Below are 20,663 nucleotides of genomic sequence, written 5' to 3'. Positions count from 1 at the left end.
TTTACAACACCTGAATAGAGTAGGATCATCTGAACTGAAGCCAGGTCTGTACTGGCATTATAGTAAAATCCTTGAGAAGGGGATTTGCCAATGCTGACGCAAGCCCACAATCTAGCATGTCAATAAGAGTTTGAAATAGAAAGGCAAGAGGTGCTCTCACCCATTAACGTTCACTGACATGGCAGACACCAGAACTGCACAAGAGATGACTGTGGAGAAGCCAGGGATAAGCTGCTGCCTTCTTTAGCTGGGTATCACGGCACGTCCAGAGTTTCTCAGTGTGCTTATTTTACACATACAGAGCTAAATGAAAACCACCGTTATCCCTAATGGAGGAGTTTTCTTAGGATTGTACTGTGGTTTCAGTGACACCAGTAAGCATCAACCAGAAGCCCACCGCAACTAGCCTTCTCCAGGAGTTACCAACATCCTCGATGCTCCATTTAGATCCTGCTAACAGCGGCAGCAAGGAAGTGCTAACTGCAACCTCATGATTGCTGCTGGCAGGCGTCTTTCACAGTTTTCCAAACTCCTGTGGAGAGAGATGTTTTTTTCCTCAAAAAACATGCTTACTAGACCATCCTACAGGCTTCCACCCCACAACTGTCATTTGAAAAGCACAGGCGAACATGGTTTCCAGGAAAATGAATCCTGTCCGCCGTGGTTATGGGACCTGTGCCAACACCTTTGCTAACAACAACAAAAATGTTTTGAGAGGCAGCTGCAGCTATTTCAGCTCTGTTCTCAGTGAAGTTATTAGTTATTAGTGGGGCTTTGTGTGCTCTTTATAGCTTTGTGGGCCACTTTTACTTGAATATTTGTTAAACATCCCACTAAGTAATAGTCTGGTTTATCTTTATGCAGTGATTATATAACCAAGCCCTGGTCATTGCCCATCACTCAACTCCATATCACATTTGTGCTTTTTCATTATACATGTACAGTGACTGCCCCTGAACATTACCCACACCCACAAATTTGACCTGGGATCTGAGCCTAAGCACGTAGTTCTGTCCTGTGTATTGCTGCCCAATCTCTGGGACACACAATGACTCCTTTCTGTAGCAGAAAAGTAATTAGTTCAGTGGAATTTATTCAGGTTGAGGTTCAAGACGGTACTGCAATACAAATATTTGTTATGCAATTACAAAATCCTGCAATTTGGAGCTTAACTAACAAACAAGAGATTTTAATTAATTGGTGAAACCAGAGCAGAATCTAGAACAGGGGTGACTCGATCTCTGCAGCTTTCTGGGGCTGGGAGAGCGAGGACTGCTGGTCTTGTGTTTGTCCATTTTGGGAAGGGGAGGTCTCCACGTAGACATTGCTCTAAAGATAGAAAAGGTCATGATTTTCCAAACTCAGCAGCTGAACTGTTTCGGGTCCTAAATCACTGTTTGGATAGCTTAAAAAGTGGGTTGATTTTTCAGAAAGCACCGACTCAACACAACAACACATGTTTCCTCAGTAAAGCTGCTGGAGCTCAGCACTGTCTGAAACATAAAGGCTCTTATTTAGCCACTCCAGGATGCACCGAGGACTCAACCTCAGGTACCAAAAGGAAATTTCCTTGTCAGATGATGTAAGTCTGGTGAATAAGAAAACTATGTTTGTAGATAGCCATGTTCCCAATCACACTCTCATTTTTTCTGAACTGCGACAAAAAGCCGTCTCCCTGAGGGTTATGATTTAGCCATTTATGTCCGATGGTCATTACGATCATGCACAGCTACCACACCCTGGTCTGTCTTTCTATCAGAAACACTGCTCTTCCATTGCTGTAAGAACTTGAGTTTGAACTTGCTCTTGGAGGCAGCTATCAATGGAAACAAACTATACAGGCTTGGATTTTCAAAGTACATTGTGGCAATTGGTGAAATGTTGCTTATTACTTACAGAGCACTTTTTGGCATGAGATCTCATGCCATTTTACAAATGAGATCAGTGACAGCATCCCTTTTTCACCACCGAAGAAGTGGGAAGGTGCATAACCCAGATGAGGCAGGGAACAAGCCAGGAGCAGCACGCAGTATTTTCTGCGCTCTAACTCCCATTTTAATCCATCTTTTAAAGAAAAAAAATATTCGGACAGCACAGCAGCACTGTATTGTTTTCGAAAAATGTTAATGCACCATATGGATTGTGTGAAACAATGATGTTCTTTACAAAGCCTGTGGTTTCTGTAAGGGAACTCCCACCTCCAAAGTCACTGCCTGTCATGCGGTAAACAACGCGCTGAACAAGGACTATAAAGACACAGAAGAATGTGCTGCTTTTCAGTCGCAAAGGAACAGCAGCAAATTTGTGTCATTTGTCGCAGGCTTTGGTTTAAAAATAAATTATCTAGAGCTGAAAGATCTTCCAAATGGCAACTCACTTCCCTCCAATTTGGAATACACTTAAATTTTTACTTAAAGCAAGTGGATTAACATACAAACAAGTATTTTGCTACTTGGGCCTTCATCAAAGTATATTTCCCTTGATGATGAAGGCTATTTAAGTATTTCTACAAGAGTTCTGTCCCCTAAAATAATGAACATTTAGATAGCTCTTAACAGTTCTGTTTAAGGGGTTCTAAACTATGCGTATTCTAATATATACACATTCTACTGTGATATCAATGTATATATTCTGGTATACATATGCACACACACATGCTGAGCCATGCTTGCAAAAATACTCTTCAAATATCATCCCTCAGTGACTTTTAATGGGGCTATTTTGGGGACTGCTTGCCAGTCATCAAAGTTTGATGGTGACACACTAACAACTGCAGAAAGTCTACCTTGTTCCCTGAGCTGAGTGTTAGGAAGATTGGACAATACATGCTACACTTCTCAAAAGTGAGTTCAAAACTGGAATAAATGCTGCTTTCGCAGCCCTGAAACGGAATCCTTTTTATCCACGGCACTGGTCCAGCCCGAGGAATAGGTCTGCAAGTGTCGTTCCTGTGCAAGCTGCTAGGTAGGGCACCTTTTTTATTCATACCTTAAGGACAAAAGTCTAAATCCTCAACTGCCTGAACTCTGCTACTGGCTATTGCTACAGGATCTGGGCACTAAACTATCCTTAGAAAACCGGGCTTGCAGATTTCCACTAAAGATCCAGGACTCCTGTCTCTGCAGTCAGTTGGGACGGAGATACTAACAGAAACTTCTGATCTTCCCAGAAACCTACAGGCTCCGACCACAATCAGGTGCAGAAAGTACTGCGGCCCTATAAACTCTTCCCTTTTCTGCCTTTCAGCCTACGCTGCTTTGATTCACCAGTCCGTTTGGATGATGTTTTTGTATAACAGCTGACTGATGGCATTTCCATATTTTTTGAAAAGCAGAAAAATAGCAGTGACCTTAGTAAGCTCCAACACTAAAGCACTTAAATATTTCCAGCAGTCCAGCCATTGTAGCTTTGACTTGTTCCTTGGCTAAACTGACCACCGCTTACTGACTTCTGTTTATCTGCAGTTCAGTGATAAAGTTCCCTTAATTCCCCACTGAATTGAAATATTTAGGGCAATGCCACAGCTGTGTTTATTCTCACACTCCACCACAGTTATGTAAATACTGCATATGGAGCTGTTTCTGATAAAGCCCATACCAACCCAAAGGAATTATATGTCAGCTCTAGATGTCTGCCAAGATGCGCGGCATCTCTCCAGCTTGGCAATGCATATGAATGATATCACATTTTCTCAGAGATCATTTGGAAAATCTTATAATAAAAGAGTAATTTTCTCTCTCCTTCTCTAAGAGTGCCACTGAACTGAGGAGTGCTTCCAGCATCCCCCTTCTCCACCCGCAGAACAAGGGGGTGACACAAGACCCAATGCCTCCAAATGCCGTAACCTTGCATGTAAGAGGCCAAAACTCCCTCCCTCGCTGCATCATCCAGAGCTTTTATTTTACAGAGGATCAGAAGAAGCTGAAAGCAAATGTTTGATAGACCATACTCATTCCACATTTGACAAGGCCTCTTTCTGTAGGAGTGTTCATTATCTAAGAAATACCTTTTATCAAATCTCTTGAAAGCACTTCTCCCACCAGCATTGGCTCAGGACCAAATCAGGCACTGATTTATACTTTGTGCCTTTTCCTGGGTCAGATTATGTATTCAGTGACTGATTAAAGTGTGGAGTAAATCCCTTGAAGTTAATGATAAGCTGGAGCCAGAGTTATTTGAGCCCATCATGTTACTTTGATTTTGCACCGGCATAGCCAGGAACAAAACACTCTGCCACTGATTCTGCAAACATAAAAAGGGGGCGATGGCCAAACTGTTCACTCCAACTCCTCCATCTGCACATGAAACCGTGGTAAGTAATTTTGTTGATTTCTGAGCATACAAATATGGGAGGCTTTCCAGCATAAGGGGGGATTTAGAGGAACACAATCAAAGATTATATTTAAATAGTTGTAAATTTTGTTATAAAATTAAAAAAAAAAAAACTGTTAAGGTTCTTTCTCAATTCTAAATGCAGCATCAGGAGATGAACCAGGAATAAAATATATTAAAATTAAGCAATGGAAACTTTGGGTTTAGTCTGCAAGGAAAATATTCCATGGAGAGACTGCTAGTCTTGCAACGAATTCTCCAGCATACACTGAAGAAGCATTTCATTTGATGCACCTAAATGGAGGTGAAAGCAATTTTACCAAGTGAGTGCTATTTGGTAATGAAGTGGAATTTTTCTATGTGAAAGTCTCTCAGTCCCCTCGCCATCACAAGGATACCCACTGTATTAACAGTTACTTGCTGACTTTCAACTTACAGTGGTAAAAACGATGTAGATACTCGTTTCTTGGGAGCTGAACTAGACTGATGTCTAAACAGAGGGTGTATATATCACTAATGAGCTGTCACAGTTGATTTCATTTCTATATGCCGCCAGCTGGCCTTTAATAAAAGGGATATCAGCAGTTGCGCCACATGCAAGTAAGGAAAGGATTTGGTTCTGCAACAGACTTGCTCACACCGCTGTGTGCCGATGCCGACCAATCTGCAGAGCACATCACACGCTGCCTTCTCTACCCAGAACAACAAAAAAAATAATTTAATAGTTTTTAAACGTCTATGGATGTTAAGGAGCAGCACTCTTTCCCACATTGGCCAAAAGACCTCTTGTCTTTTTCTTTCTTGAAATTTTCTTTTATATTCTGGTTGTAATTGTGCTGAACATTGGTAATGCAGGAATACACAGTCCAGCCTTCTTCACAGTGGATTCAGTACCAAACGATGGCAAAAGTGCTGTTTCAAGGAGCAGTGGGGCCAGTTAGTTGGAAAAAAAAAAGAATGGTTTCAGAGGCATGGTAGGAATTTGATTTAACCTTTAAAAGATGCTGCCTGAAACTTTAAGACCAGATGTTGTGATTGGTGTGGTCAATACATTGACCACAGCCCCCTGAAGCAACTCTTTGACAGCAAGAGGGAAAGTGTATTAATGCTAGAGAAAAAGGGAAATTGTTTCGACCACAAAAGCTGCACCTCTAGCAAAGCCACAGCCAACCTCAAAGCACCTTCTGCAGCAAAGCAAATGTTCTGCAGCTGGAGCTGTGTCTGGGCTAAGCAAAGAGCACCTCACTGTAGCTGGTAGTAGTGGTAAATGACCCCTTCAGATTGAGATCAGGGTGGAAAGTCTCATGCTGTTGCATAAATAACATATCATGGGCTTGGAGAAGAATTAGATGTCTTCTGAGAAAGAACACCACTGTCATTGTTGCTGGTAGGCAGCACTGTAGTAGGACCTACAGGGAAGAAGGCGACATGATCCACAAGCATGGACAAAAACTAATAGGAAAAGGGGACAAATGAGCTGATAGATGAGCTCTGTCTTGCGGATGAACTGTCATGGGAGAAAGTCTCACTGGAAGAGACAAACAGCAGGTCCACCTCAACTAGCAGTATCTGTCTAAATGTCTCATTATTTTATATGCCCATTTTTTAGCTTACACGATCAAAAATTCCCAGGGATCATCAATTAGTTGCCAAGTGAAGCAAAACAAGTGCCAGACTGTTTACCAACCACGACGACAAACCCACAAATTCCCTCTGGATCAATGATTGACCTCTGAGCGCTGGGGAGAGGGCACCACCTGGGACCCTGCCTCCTGGAGATGCTGCTGGCCTCTTCAGGGTCGGCAGGCATGGGTCACCTCTCGGCATTTTCACTACTGGCGGTAAACTCATCTTCCCATATAACAGACTCGGAGATCAATGGAAAAGCTGTATGTAAGTGATGAGAAGAAATAACAACTTCAGCATAACTCTCCCTGATCGCTACTACAGGAAAACAGGAATTTCCATCAGCAGAAACACAGGTGAAAGCTGGAAGTGACCACAGGGTATTAAAATAGTAATGTCTGTGCATACAACTTAAGCACTAAAGCCCAACCTCAGCCCCTACCAACACTGAGCTGGGGCACCTATGATGGCAGCCCATCAGGCAAGGCTCCCACTGTGGCTGTAATTTGCCATTTGCTGCGATACAAGTGACTACAGAAGGTGCAGGAGAGAGCAGCTTCAAATACACCAGCTGGAAATCCTGCTCGTTGATTAACGGCAGGTCAGGCCAGATTGGAGCTGTAAGACTGAAATCCAATTTGCAGACCTGCTGATAAGTGAGGGAAAGCCCAGCACTGAGCACAGGGCAACAGCCAGGCAGGAAAAAGAGTCTCAAGGCTGTCACTGGCTCCAAGCAGTAACACAAAGACTGCAGGGACAAGGAGCATGGCAGGAAACTGAAACCCTTGCATATCAACTTCCTTTGTTTGGCAGATCTCAGGGGTGTTAAAATCAATCTCCAACATTATTTAGGGGCTGCTTGGATGTCAGCACTTACATACCTTTACATACAGACACACACAAACCACCATTAACTGTTTGCTCTCCTCTGTCCTGCCCTGCAGCGCTCACATGGCTCTTCCTTTCCCTTTAGTCTGAGACACATTTCTTGGAGCATTTGTCTTCCCCCATCTCTGCAGTGCTTTGATTTTTCTCTTTTTTGCAAAAATTTTCACTAAGTAAAGTCTGCTTCAGTTTTCACTCTCCTGGTTCATCGCTTCACTTTGTTGGTTGGCTTCTTTCTTTATCACCTTTTCTTAATTTGTTCTCCTCCCTTCTCTCCATGTATTTCTCAAGGTGGTTTCTTCTTCTTATTCCCCCTCCCCTGATTCATTTCTAGTTACTTTGCTCTTGTTTCTGTTCCTCAGCTCAATTCTCTACAGTTGAAGTTAGTTGGAAAAATGAAAATTCTTTGACTTTTTCAAAACTCCCCTAACTGAAGCAGTGGCTGAAAAAAAACCCAATATACAACACAAAAAACCACCAGCATATCTTCTTTTTCTCCATTAACTCATTATTTAAATATCTTCACAGGAAAGAAAGACTTTGAGTGAAAGTTTGTTAATCAAAAATCCAGCTGAAAGCGTTCTGCCGTCCTCGGTTACTGCCACCTCCACAGCACACACATCCTTCCTTGCCACCCACTCACCGTGACATATTTTATTGCTGTCAGGTCACACACAGACACACACACACAAAGTTTTATTTGCACTCACACATCTACATGCATGCACAGACAGCTTTTTTGAGTAACACGTGCAGGAGCTTTGCCCATTCCAATTCAATTTGTGCTGGAGATGGGAAGGACACCAGGAGCTCGCCTGTCCGCCCCAGAAGGATGGAGAGGGGAGAAAGTCCCATGTCATTACATCAGGGGAGAAGATGTGACTTGTCTTTCAAGAAAATGAGACATGACTAATCCCAGATTCACCAGGACCTGCACAGATTGAAGGTCAGTCACAACACACCATAACTGTCCAGTTCTACACTGGTATCTCAAATAGGCTGAAGGAAAACTCAGCAGCTTCCACTGTGTCCTCAAATCCTGGCACATTCCCCCAGCAATTCATTTCTCAAACTGTTGCTCAGAGACTACAGCAGATCCTTAAGACATTATTTTAACATGATTTAACAGAACAAAAACAAAACCTGAAGTAAATAAAAGTGAATGAACATCCAAAGTTCAACCTAGTTTGTTGACGTCTTTGTATAAATGAATACCCTTGAGGCTGCTCTGCAGAAAATGGCCTTTGGGTTGTTTGGTGGTGGTTTTTTTTCACAGAATCACAGAATCATTAAGGTTGGAAACGACCTGTAAGATCGTTAAGTCCAACCATCAACCCAACACCACCATGCCCACTAAACCATGTCCCAAAGTGCCACGTCTAAGCCATACATTTTCAGGACATTTTTAAAAAGCAAATACATGGCGACTAATTTTGGTAAACAGTCTTTGAAAAAGACTCAAAAAAGACTCAAAAGAGACTAAAATGCTCCTCTCTACAGAAGAGACAGTCCTACAGAGGTGTCTGATCTCAGTGGCCCTCCAAGAAGTCTGAGAAGAAACTGAGGCTAAGACATAAGCTCATATAACCCAGAGGAAAACTGATGACCTGTTTGGCTGGTGGAGTTTCACAAATGATTGAAAATAACTATTCCTAATAATGAAAAAAACAAAAATAAAAAATTCATCCTTTCTGCCTAGAGACTTCAGAGTTCCAGCTCTTACAGGGCTGGAAAACTGCCCCCTCTAACAAGACAGATGATTGCAGCTTCCAAAATGCACCAGCAACTGCAGAGCTGCCTGAAAAGCAGATGATGTAGATAATAAAGGACTATCAGACAGCCCAGTCTGAACAAATTATTAATTCTAGCAGTTAATGATTTGCCCCAAAATTCTGTTATAAGAGAAGAAATGCAATCTTATGGGTCTCTCATCTGACAACCCTAGCCCTGAATGCATTCACCCTAGCTACCAAGGATGGTCCCACAGCCATACAGCTCTTAGAGAGGACATGTTAATGCATCAAGAAGGAAGCTTCCCCATTGCCTGGCGACTCATCCATCCCATCACTCCACCCTTCTCCCCCCTCTGCCCACACCCCAACTTCTTCCCTCTCCTATCCTCAGGGTATTGAAGGGGACACTGTAAATGCTTTTTTAGCTAAATCACCTAACTTCTCTCAGCTTGAAAAGAGAGAACAGTAGATAAATCTCAAATGCCGCCTACTTGTTCATCCCTTCCAGTAAAGACCAGATTTTGGGGGCAGATTAGCAGTTACAGTACTATAAACAAACAAGAACATGACAAGAAACGTCCAACTTTATGCAAAAGGACTATTTGGATCCGTAACAGTAAAATAGTTGGGAGCTAAGGTTAAAAACCCGCATTCGCCTTGATCTTAAATTCACTACACTTTGTGGACAAGGATGCAAAGGGCTTCACAGTTGTAGATCATCCTTCTATAACAGACCATGCACACTGCAATAGCCTAGCGCAACAGGGTGGTTTAAGGGTGAGGGGAGAGTCAACCAGAGTTTCACCCTGATTATCGTAATTTTTGTTCTTTTCTGGATTTGAATTACATCCTTTCAAGTTGCTTTACTTTAATGTTGGGTTGTTGATTTCTTCCCTAGTTTAACAGTAATCTAAACAGATAATAAACACAGCCCACCAGGAAAAAAAAACAGTAACAAAAATTCTTGATATAAATCAGGACTTTGACTCTAGCAGGCTCAATGACTTCTTCAAAGGACTTATTGATATTCAACTAGCAAAACATGTCTGTACCAATAATGATAATTAAGTGCTATATGCCTTTCATCCAAGGATCTCAAGCTGTAGCTCACAACAACACTGCGAAATAAGTACGGTCTCTCCATTTCACGGAGATTTTGTCTACAGCCAGAGAGCAGCTCAATCACAGCACGAGGAGCAAGGCACAAATTCCTTGGGGAGGTGTGGAGAAGAATTTTTTATACTGGTAATGTGCCCATTATAGTATCTTTACCTTTGCTCTATCCCCCATGCATACATAAGTCCTTTCTCTTTCTTTTGCCCACCTACAACACATGGTAACAGAAAAAAGACCCAAGTTTCCTAAACCAGAGGCCAGTCCTGCTAAATCTGTACTGTCCGTTAGGAAGGGAAGATTTCCACCTCCTCAGGAAGCCCCACAGAACTGCTGGTATCCACCCAGGGCTGACACAGCTCCAGCATGCTGCAGTGGTGCCAGCACGGTGATGGAAACGGTCCATCACCTCCCTAGTCCCAGGTCCAGGGCTCAGCCTTTGCCCAGCACCTCACCCCATCTGTGCTTCTATCAGTAGCCAGCGTTGTTGGCTGAGCCCAGTGTTATCAAACTACCTCTGAAGAGGCAAGAGACAAAAAGCAAGATAAATGGGACCTATGTTCTACAAGAGCAGCCGTAACTCATTCTCGGTATCATGTTCACTCCCCGTGGCAGTGCCATGCCCTCTGCAAGCCCCACACCAGGTACATGACTCAGGGGATCTTCTCCCTCATCAGCAGGGAAAAAAACCGGGCTGCAAAGCTGCACACCTAAACCACATTGCTCTTCGAGGAGAATCCAGCCTCTGCTTTGCATACCAGTGGCTGCTCGTGCCTGGCAACATCAAAGTATGGTCCTGTTTACCAAGCAGGAAACCGGCAGGGTGGAGGCATGAGCCAGCCCACACATCCATCAACAAGACGTCCAGACTCTTCTGCACTGCCTAATACTTGCCTCCCTGCCCCCTCGGTTGCCCTTAAATTATACCAGCATGAGCTTGAAGAGGTGCAGGAGCTAAATGTCTTTCATTCCTTCTGAGAATGGAATAGAATAGAAGAATAGAATAGAATAGAATAGAATAGAATAGAATAGAATAAATTTCAGCTGGAAGGGACCTACAACGATCATCTAGTCCAACTGCCTGACCAATTTAGGGCTGACCAAGTTAAAGAATGTTATTAAGGGCATTGTCCAAATGCCTCTTAAACACTGACAGGCTGGGGGCAACAACCACCTTTCTAGGAAGCCTGTTCCAGTGTCTGACCTCCCTCTCGGTACAGAAATGCTTCCTAATGTCCAGTCTGAACATGTCAAGTCTTGTAGTCCTTTTAAAGAAAAACAGTTGTGCTTTGGATCAGCAGTGAAACTAGGAGTGCTGGCAGGTCCCATACTACCTGCAGTCATCTTTCCTAGAGTTTTACTGAAAAGGCATGGAGTTTCTACTAGTGCTCCAGACATCACCTATAAAAATAATCAACCAGCCTTACAGCTGAAAATGAATCAGAAAAACATTCAGGAAGTCAATTTTTGGACAATGCTGTCCTATACTAGTGTCACAGATCCCTGACTTCTTCTTAAAGATGTTTGCCTTTTTATTTCAGCTTCACGCTCTTCTGCTAATTTCTTAACATTTGTTACCAGCATTCATGGCTCAATTTTTTTGGCACAAGGACTAGTTTTTACTATGTCATATTACATCTGGTTGAAACTCAGTTTTTATTTTAAAGAAGTTTCAATTTTTGTTTTCATGTCTCATTGTAACAAAAGTAAATACATCCAAATTCACCAGAATTTGTTTTATATTTAAGATTTTAAAATGCCATTTCAGAATGACACAGGGATATTTCATGCTACATAAATTACATGCTTACACACCAATTACAATTCAAAATGTTAAATCTCACTGACCCTGTTACTGTGCGTTAATGACATGTTATTAAATAATGTAAGAAATTTTTTTTAAAAAGAATGTGTGCAAAAGGAACCAGTTTGGGGAGTGACAGTTTTGCAATAAATCTTGCAAATACTTTTTTCAGTGAATCAGTACTTCCCAATGCAAAAAAAAAAAAAAAATCAAAGTAATGAGGCAACTTAAGTCTATAACTCTCTTTGGAGTAAACAGGCCTCAGTCTGTCTTGCACCTCTCTGTTGTCCCAGGAAGCTCAGGCAATTTCCAGATGCAGCTCAGTGCGCAAAGCCTAGAAAGAATGGATACCAGCCAGCTCCTCTGCCACCTATAAAACGTACCTGCTCAGTTTTACCTTCTGATCATAATTCTCAGTCCAACCCTGAAATGGACAACAGATAAGGGAAGTGCATTATCTCTTTCTCCGCATGTCCTTGGTGTGAAGTCTATGAACTGGACTGGTACTTGCTGTGGTGCTGCTACTGTGTGCAGCTGGCAGCCGGCACCACGCTGCTTTAATGCTGCCACCAAGAAGGACACTTAAAAAAAACACAGGCAAAAAACAGATTTAAGTAGTAATTATTTTAACGCAGTTTCTTCCAGCCTAAAATTTAACAATAGACCCTGTGTATAGAGGAGAATGACATAGATGACACCAAGATGCTCTGCACCTTTTCTCCTGTTGCCATGTTTGTACTATTAAAAAAATTCTCCTACACACTACGTTTGGCATTGGTTTGTATAAAGGATCTTCTCCTTGGTATCTTACAGCTTTTTTAATCAGGTAACAGAGAAGACAATTCCCTACCCCTTTCAGAGTGAACCCACAAGCAGGTTAGGTGAAGGAGACATCTGAGAACTGCTGGCTCTAAAAGCACCAAACTCACTCCCGCTCTGAAATAACAGGCTCACCAAACCATCTGAGAGTAGACACAGACTTAGGAATCTCTTAACTGGGGTCAGTCATCAAGGAGAAACAGAAATCCTATGCAGGGCTACCAGCTCTAGTAGGAAAAACATACGTGCAACTTCGTCTGCGCCTGTTAAACCCACATTTCACCCCAGCTTTCTAAGAACTGGAGATGATTCAGTGCCAACAAGCAGGTATTTCCTTCTGGGTCCTTTAACATAGGTATCTTCTCATGCTGACCATCAAACCAGTTCAGCCTGGTCCCACAAAGCTGCTGTGACATGATCTCCAGCCTGCACTGGAGAAACATCTGCACTGGAAAACTCATGCTTTCTATGTCCACACTTGGTCTTAGATGACAGCGACAATCCAAAGGAACCCTTTTATGGCCAGCATATGCTTTGGCAGCCTTCCACTGGTGCTCTTCTAAAGCCGTCCAGCAAAGTGACACCATCAGTTATAAGATCTATGTATGTCAGATCACTGGGTTATAAAACAGAAGTGTCATAAGCATGTAAGGACACGGTTTGGGCTCTGCTGTGAATGATCAAATTATTTTGAGGGAATCAGATTACTATCTTGGTATATATTCCAGTGGGAAAGGGTCACTGCATTGTAACAGCATTTCTACTGGAAATATCAGTTCCAGTATACAGAATCGTTAAAAACCCTGAAATTGGTAAAGACCCGAATCAATGGGATGCTACTATTACACTGCAGCTAGCACCATGATGAGGTACTGCGTGCTTGGATGGAAAAATCTAGCTTAGACTGTACACTGCAGTGTTGGACTACAGTAAAAATCAGAAGTCACTCTTTCCACAGGAAATGACAGCACAACAAAATGAAAACCATGATAATAAGCAATACGACTCTCCCACGCATTACTTCCTAGTAACACCTAAGAACACACATATTTGTAGCACACTTTGAAAAAGTCAGCTCCATCGCAGAATCACAGAATCACAGAATGACAGGGGTTGGAAGGGACCTCTGGAGATCATCTAGTCCAACCCCCCCACCAGAGCAGGTTCACCTAGAGCAGGTTGCACAGGAACGCATCCAGGTGAGTTTTGAGTATCTCCAGAGAAGGAGACTCCACAACCTCTCTGGGCAGCCTGTTCCAGTGCTCTGCCACCCTCAAAGTAAAGAAGTTCCTCCTCATGTTTAGATGGAACTTCCTATGACCAAGTTTGTGCCCGTTACCTCTTGTCCTGTCACTGAGCACCACTGAAAAAAGACTGGTCCCATCCTCCGGGCACCCACCCCTGAAGTATTTATAAGCATTAATAAGATCCCCCCTCAGTCTTCTCTTCTCCAGAGTAAGAAAACCCAAGTCCCTCAGCCTTTCCTCATAAGAAAGATGTTCCAGTCCCCTAATCATCTTCGTAGCCCTTTGCTGTACCCCCTCCAGCAGTTCCCTGTCCTTCTTGAACCGGGGAGCCCAGAACTGGGCACATGACTCCAGATGCGGCCTCACCAGGGCAGAGTAGAGGGGGAGGATAACCTCCCTCGACCTGCTTGCCACACTCTTCTTGATGCCCCCCAGGATGCCATTGGCCTTCGTGGCCATGATGGCACATTGCTGGCTCGTGCTCGTCCTGTGGTCCACCAGGACTCCCAGGTCCCTTTCCACAGAGCTGCTCAGCCCCTAACCTGTACTGATGCCTGGGGTTATTCCTCCCCAGGTGCAGTACCCTACACTTGCCTTTGTTGAATTTCATAAGGTTCCTCTCTGCCCAACTCTCCAGCCTGTCCAGGTCACGCTGAATGACAGCGCAGCCTTCCGGTGTGTCCATCACGCCTCCCAGTTTTGTGTCATCAGCAAACTTGCTGAGGGCACACTCTATCCCTTCATCCAGGTCAAGTATCATGAGCAATGACTGCGTGTCCCTCTGAATCAGCCCTCCTGGCCTTCAACAAAACTGAGGACCAGGAGAGTGACAGAAGCTGAGAACTACAATATGGTCAAAAAAAAAGGGGAAAAATGCTGAAAGAATGAAGCCAACATGTGTAAAGCATTGTTACCTTGTGCTGCTTCAAGCAATGCGACTTGCATGGGTATTTTTAAAATACACTCCATGGCAGAGAGAACGACAAACTCTGAGGCTAGTGATACAGCTGTCAAACCTCAACATCTTAAACTATACAGATATATGTGAAGAAAAAGCGGCCAATATGAATAACCACCTTGATCTAAACTTGAGAAAGTCTGCTACAGTAATTGCTGTTTTACAACTGCACTTCTGTAGTGGTCAGTTATCACTGACTATGGTGGTAACCACTTGGTCAGATGAAGAGCAGAAGCAAAGTAAAGCAATACTAAACAATAAAGCATAGAAGGGGGGAAAAAAAACCTTAAAAGAAGGCCAGACAGATATAAAAAAGAAAGAAGGAAAATTACCCAGATACTGATAAAATTTCTGAATTGCAGTGCAAGTACACGGGAACCCGTCCTCCCCAAACTCCCTTCTGCTCTCCCCTCTTCTCCTTATCCTTCTCTGCAAATGAAAATGTAAGTTTTATTTATGCCTACATGTAAATGCTGACAATCAAAGGCATTACACCCAGCTTCTGGGCAAGCCAGGACACTGCAGAAAAACAAAAAGGCCATTATGTGGATGGAAGAATCAGTCTGTATTACTGACTTGACTGGTCCCTTTTTTATTAGCAGCTGTTAGAGCAGGGATCAGAGAGTGTGCTGGTGTGGTGCAGCTGTTCCACATATGTTATAAATAAGGGCTGGTAAAAGCTCATCCTATTTTTAACATTATGAAAAAAAAAAGAAGTCACAGAAATTCCCCATTAATGCCTTGTAAGTGGAACTTTTCTCCTATTATTGACTTCAGTGCCCAGAACTGAATGGACAAAACAGGCCATTCTTAAAATAATATTCATTAAAAAAGAAAAGAAAATGCAATTTAGTGGAATTAGATTAAGCCAGCCCGGAAGACGTAACCAATTAGTGTACAGTGTCTTTTCCTTCAAAAGCAGACACTTAATCAGGACAAAACCAAACACCTGCAATTCTGTTTCTAATAAAAATGCTGGATTACCACACTGAAGAGTTTCTCTAGCGCAACCCAAAAGCTGAACCCAGCACCACGCGGTTCAGACACCACCAGCCACCCTTCCCAAACCAGTCCTCGCTTGCCCCTTGCTGGGTTGCTGTGTGTGGCCAGAGCCCAATGCTCCTGCTCACCAACCCCAATTCAACACGAAGGCAAAATCCCAGCCCCAGGCAAATCCCCCACTCACCTGTTTTCGGGGTCTGACACCGTCATGTTGCGTGTCACGTAGCACATCTTGAGCGGTATTGTCTTCTTGTCTCTGTGGATGGAGAGCGAAAGCTGCGACAGGGGGTCAGCAGAGGCACAACCCAAGCGGGGAGATTCGGGGGGAGGCGTCTCCCATCCGATTTCTGAAACAGGAGAGCCTTTCTTCACATAGGGAGTTGCTTCTCTCATGTATTTCACTATGAAAAAAAAAAAAGAAAAAGGAAAGTAATAAATAAATGGGTATTCAGTAGTCGCATCCATGTCAGTTCTTTGAACCCTCAATGCTATTTATTATTTCTGCTTGTCTAGCATTCACGGCATTAGAAGCTGTGCAAATACAGAAGACAGAGATCTGGTTGCAGCCCATCTCAGTATGGTGCAATGAGTAAAATGAGGGAAAAAACCAGAATAGGAGAAATAAGAACATATAGCTACTGTAAGGCCAAGAAAGCCATCCGATCTCTACTTGACAGGTTATAAGTCCTCATGCAGCAATTCCTATGTACAGAAGCTGTGAGCTGGCTGAGGTATAGGGAAGTTTTTAAGAAAGACATTCAACCAAGTGACAGTGAATCTGTTATTCCCCTATCTAAAATGTTCTAGCAATACCCCCAGTGCTGAAAACTCACATCTTGCTTTGGTTCATGCTTGTCAGTGTCCTGCCACTGATCTCAACAGCTATTTCTGCTTGCTGGGAAGCAGTTTTAGCTGATCTACTTGTAAATACATATATGGAGTAAACAAAAACCAATTCACCTCTTAGCCTTCTCATAGGGACATAAAACTGAGTTCGAGCCTTTCGTGGGAGTGGAGGTGTCAGATTAGATCTCTTCTCAGCCTCTTCCAATGCTTTTTTTCCAGTATGGGTAGGAAAAGTGAATGTAGGATTCTCAAATTATCTTAATGTATGCAAAAATCAATACCTCTTTTACACTCATACTTCATATTCCCCTCTTTATTCAGGCAAATATGGCAACATTTTCCCTGGTTTTTAATTCTTCAGGCAGTTCAAGATCACTTTTTCTTGTTGTTTTCATGTACTTGGCAAATCTGCCAGCCACACTCTCTTTTTCCTTCACAAACCTGATGGAGCTCAACCAAGAAAGACCTCACATTTAAGCGACCTGGTTAAACATATATATCCAATATACTCAGCTGTGGCTGCCTAACTGGCTTTTGCCACTTGATTGTACCCATGACTCAAACAGCAATGAGATGAACCAAAAGGGCAGGAGCACTGTGAACTTATTTGGGGAAGTTATTAAAATGCTGTGAGAGATGATTTTAAGGAAACGGTGCAGATCGTCATGTCAGCTCGGCTGAAGAGGCTGGGAATGACTGAATAACAAAATGATGGGTAAATTACAAAAGGGCATTGTGGCGAAGGAGGTTAAATTAGGGAAAGTAGACTGAATTTTTTAAAGTTCAAAGTGAAAGCAAGGGAAGTATTCAGAGGAGCAGAGAACAAAAATGGTATTACTGTCAAAACCACAGATAAAGTGAGTAATTTCAGCAGTTCTATTTTCAGGGCACTTCATAACAGCTTTACCAAGAGAGATGCCTGTGCAAGATCTATTGCTGCCATTCCTCTAAAACACCTTAGTGCACACCTTGCCATTGCTTGTTCTCTCTTCTTTTAAAAATCTGTTAACTTCTAATTATAAGGACTTCTGTGTTTAGGTATTTTATAGGATATTCCTCTGTGAGAAGGATCATTTGTGATTTATCAGAAATGCTGTACTACTCAACACTGCTGTTTTGATTTCTTTGTCCCATACTATTCTGAGTAATTTTGGAAATTCATTTCTTCCCTGCTTGGGGAAGTGCTGGCACAAGATTCTACCAGGCTTCCAGAAACTATTTAAGGCAAAAGGTATTGAGATGGATTTTTTGATCTTTATGTAGACACCAACCTGGCTGGAGTCCATTACCTAAAAACCTGTGTCACCAAACTCTCAAAACCAGTGGTCATCCTTGGGCACTCCACAAATTACCTGATTTTCAAAGATGCTGAAAATGAGCAGTTTTAGTCAGTGTCATACAGATTTGGGTTTTAAGAGTCAGCATCTCGGTTTGAATGCACTCAGTCTTTGCAAAGCAGAGAGACTGAACACATACAGATGTGGTGAATATATTCCTGTTTACACTGAACAAATATGACTTAGTTATGTCATTAACTTAGATGGGGAACAGATGAAGCTGTAAAAATCATGTTTGACTGCAAACATAATTTTGTTCCCTTTAAAATTAGATATTATCAATTAATGTGTTGAAAAAAACTAATCCAGTCCACTTTTGAACAGTGACCTGCCAGCAAACGTGATGCTAAATAAAGGTCCAGGTCTCAACAGTGCAGTTATTTCATCTGTGCTATTCTTATCCTCTTCCAGCTGCAGCTATATGCATTCGACCTGAGCATCTTTTAATTAAGGAAAGGAGAGAGGGGCAGGGGGAGGAAGGAAGCTGAAGTGAAAAATTAGGCTCTAAACCTAAGCAAGAACACAAAATGTGAATTTAATTCCCCAGAGACAGGGACAGAAGAAAACAGCCGTCCCTTCCATGTGCCAAGAAGCCAAGTTTCCATGCGACGCACCGGTGAATTTGTGGCAGGCAGCTGCACTGTTTCAGAAACTCCTGTGAAAGAGGAAGCAGGAGCAGGAGGAGAGAGCAGAAACACAACCTTCTTTCCACCAAGTCTCAAACACAGCAAAAGCCAAGAAAATTACCTTGAGGGAAAATGTCCTATGAAAACTCCTGCCAACTTCTGAACTCCCAGATTTCTAGTTGCTACTAACTCTCAACAGAAGATGGGTGCTCAGCCCCAGAGACTTAGATGAATAAAGATCCATTAATATACTGGTAAACCGCTGAACACCATCTTCCTACAAAATTCTACAGGAGAATTAAAAAACAAAGTGAATATAGGTTTTCTGTCAAAAAAACCCCAAAAGTATTTTATTAGTTTTCTACTAATTACCTCCTACTTCCCACTAAATACAAGCACAGCTCTCCAGATTCATTGCTGAATTCTGCTGGGTTTTACAAACCAGACTTTATGGCTCTTGCATATTCAAATGTGTTTCGTATTTTAAAAGCCCCCAAACGGGTACATATAAATGCACAAATGGAATCTGGGAGTGGAACAGGTGGCAGAACTTGATCCATTTATGTAATTTTTTGTATTATTTAAATTTCAGAGCCACTGTTTTCTATTTGCCCCATCAACATCCATAATTACATGTCCATAACCAAAGCCCAGTTTATGAATTTAGCTGAAATAAGGCACAGGCTGTTCAGATGATTCATAAGTTTTATCAGCAATTATTTCCTATTTACCTCTAAACTCTGGATGCAAATACTGCAGAACACTCTGTTTTATACCAGTGCACCAGTAACCCTACTACAAACACAGTAATTTATGGTGACCCCACACGTGTCTACATTTTGCAGTCTGTCCATTAACCAGTTCTTAATACACATACTAGGAAACATGTTGTTACCAGTACGTATCATAGGCATATTCCTATTCCACACTGCACTATCTGAGAATCTTGGATGCAGAAATGCTAATGTATAACTGAAGTTATACAATCCACTTCCATCATCAAGCTTTAAAACCAGAAAAAAATATGATACAGACTATTGGACATTAAAGTACTAATGTGGATAACATTCTGTTTTCAGACCATTACACTCAAGAGCTAGATTTCCCTTTTGATACAGTAGGACAAATGCAGTACCAACTGAAAAAGAAAGTGGTTATAGAGAACACTGGTTTTATATATTGCCAATGAAACTACCTAATGGATTAAAACCCCAAAACATTTAATAAAATTAAATAAGGCATGTCATTGTGTAACAACTCTGAATTATGTATAACTATTCTATAGGCATGTGTATATATGTATGCCTTCAGAATAGATACATATGTCTAATATATATACAATTATTAAATATATATTTATATAAAAATGCTACATTCTTTAAGACCACCAGAATGTACTCTGCAAACACAGAAACCAACATGCAGGACCTGAGAAAAAATTCTCATGTTTTCATTATTATAACTCAATTTACTGATAGACTGTAATTTCAGTCACGAGTTGTCTAAACTCATCCATTTGATGCTATAGCTCAGCCTCAGAGATCCTTATGTTCAGTACTAATTAATGATCCATGCCCTTTTGGTGCACCACTAATTAGAAACTGCGGTCAAGCAATTACAATTGCAATCTCCGGAGTGCCCCTCCCCACTAAGAGAAGAGGAAGGGAAGTGGCAATCAAATGAATTAATCCACTGATACACATTGAAATACTTTGCATTTATTTTTTGATCTGCAAGACAGGCGATACAGCTTCCAAAAAAGCACTTCATTTATAGGCACTGCTGCCAAGTCCCAAGTCTCCACAACTAATCCTTTGTTACTGTTCACAGATGACTTTGTTGTTTGTGGGGGGAAAGAAGCAGCCTTTTAGTGAGAGAAATACTACAGACCAACTTCATCAAGTTCTTGGCCAGATGCAGTTCTGAGGAACTGGGACTCTTGGGACACATTCAAACTGTTTCCTAGGAGGGAAGACAAAGACCACTGAAGAGAAGCCAGCACTCCCAAGCAAAGTTCTTTCGTTACTATAGGAATGAGGACAGGATGTGTAGGTTTACAATATGAAAGCAAAAGGAACAACATGCCCGAATCTGCTTGAAGAAAGATGATCAAGGAATTCTGCTTTGCAGGGGAAAAGCAGAGTCTCCTCTTTATGCATTTGTTCTCTCCTAAGTAAGTAATTACAGACCAAAGGTAAGTAGAAAACAACACCCAGAAACCTCTTGAGGCTCTCTTCAAAGGATGCCCTAACATTACTGATACCTACACCCAAAAAAGATAGATTTTCCAAAGTTCCCATAAATCCATCTTAGTCTGGTCCGGTTTCTGTCAGGG

At 42.1% G+C, this 20,663-nt stretch overlaps 1 protein-coding gene across 1 annotated transcript in view; it reads right to left on the bottom strand.

Moving 5' to 3' along the window:
• The window catches only part of SNTB1 (syntrophin beta 1), a 117,020-nt gene that overhangs the window by 41,372 nt on the left and 54,985 nt on the right, over nucleotides 1-20,663 (bottom strand). The window contains exon 2 of the mRNA XM_059836165.1: nucleotides 15,704-15,920. Within this exon, the coding sequence (XP_059692148.1) occupies nucleotides 15,704-15,920 (217 nt within the window). The remainder of the gene's footprint in view (nucleotides 1-15,703; nucleotides 15,921-20,663) is intronic.

The sequence above is a fragment of the Gavia stellata genome, chromosome 3 (assembly GCF_030936135.1).
Source record: "Gavia stellata isolate bGavSte3 chromosome 3, bGavSte3.hap2, whole genome shotgun sequence".
NCBI lineage: Eukaryota > Metazoa > Chordata > Aves > Gaviiformes > Gaviidae > Gavia > Gavia stellata.
The sequence above is the reverse complement of the archived record's forward strand: the minus strand, read 5'-3'. Positions and strand labels throughout refer to the sequence as shown.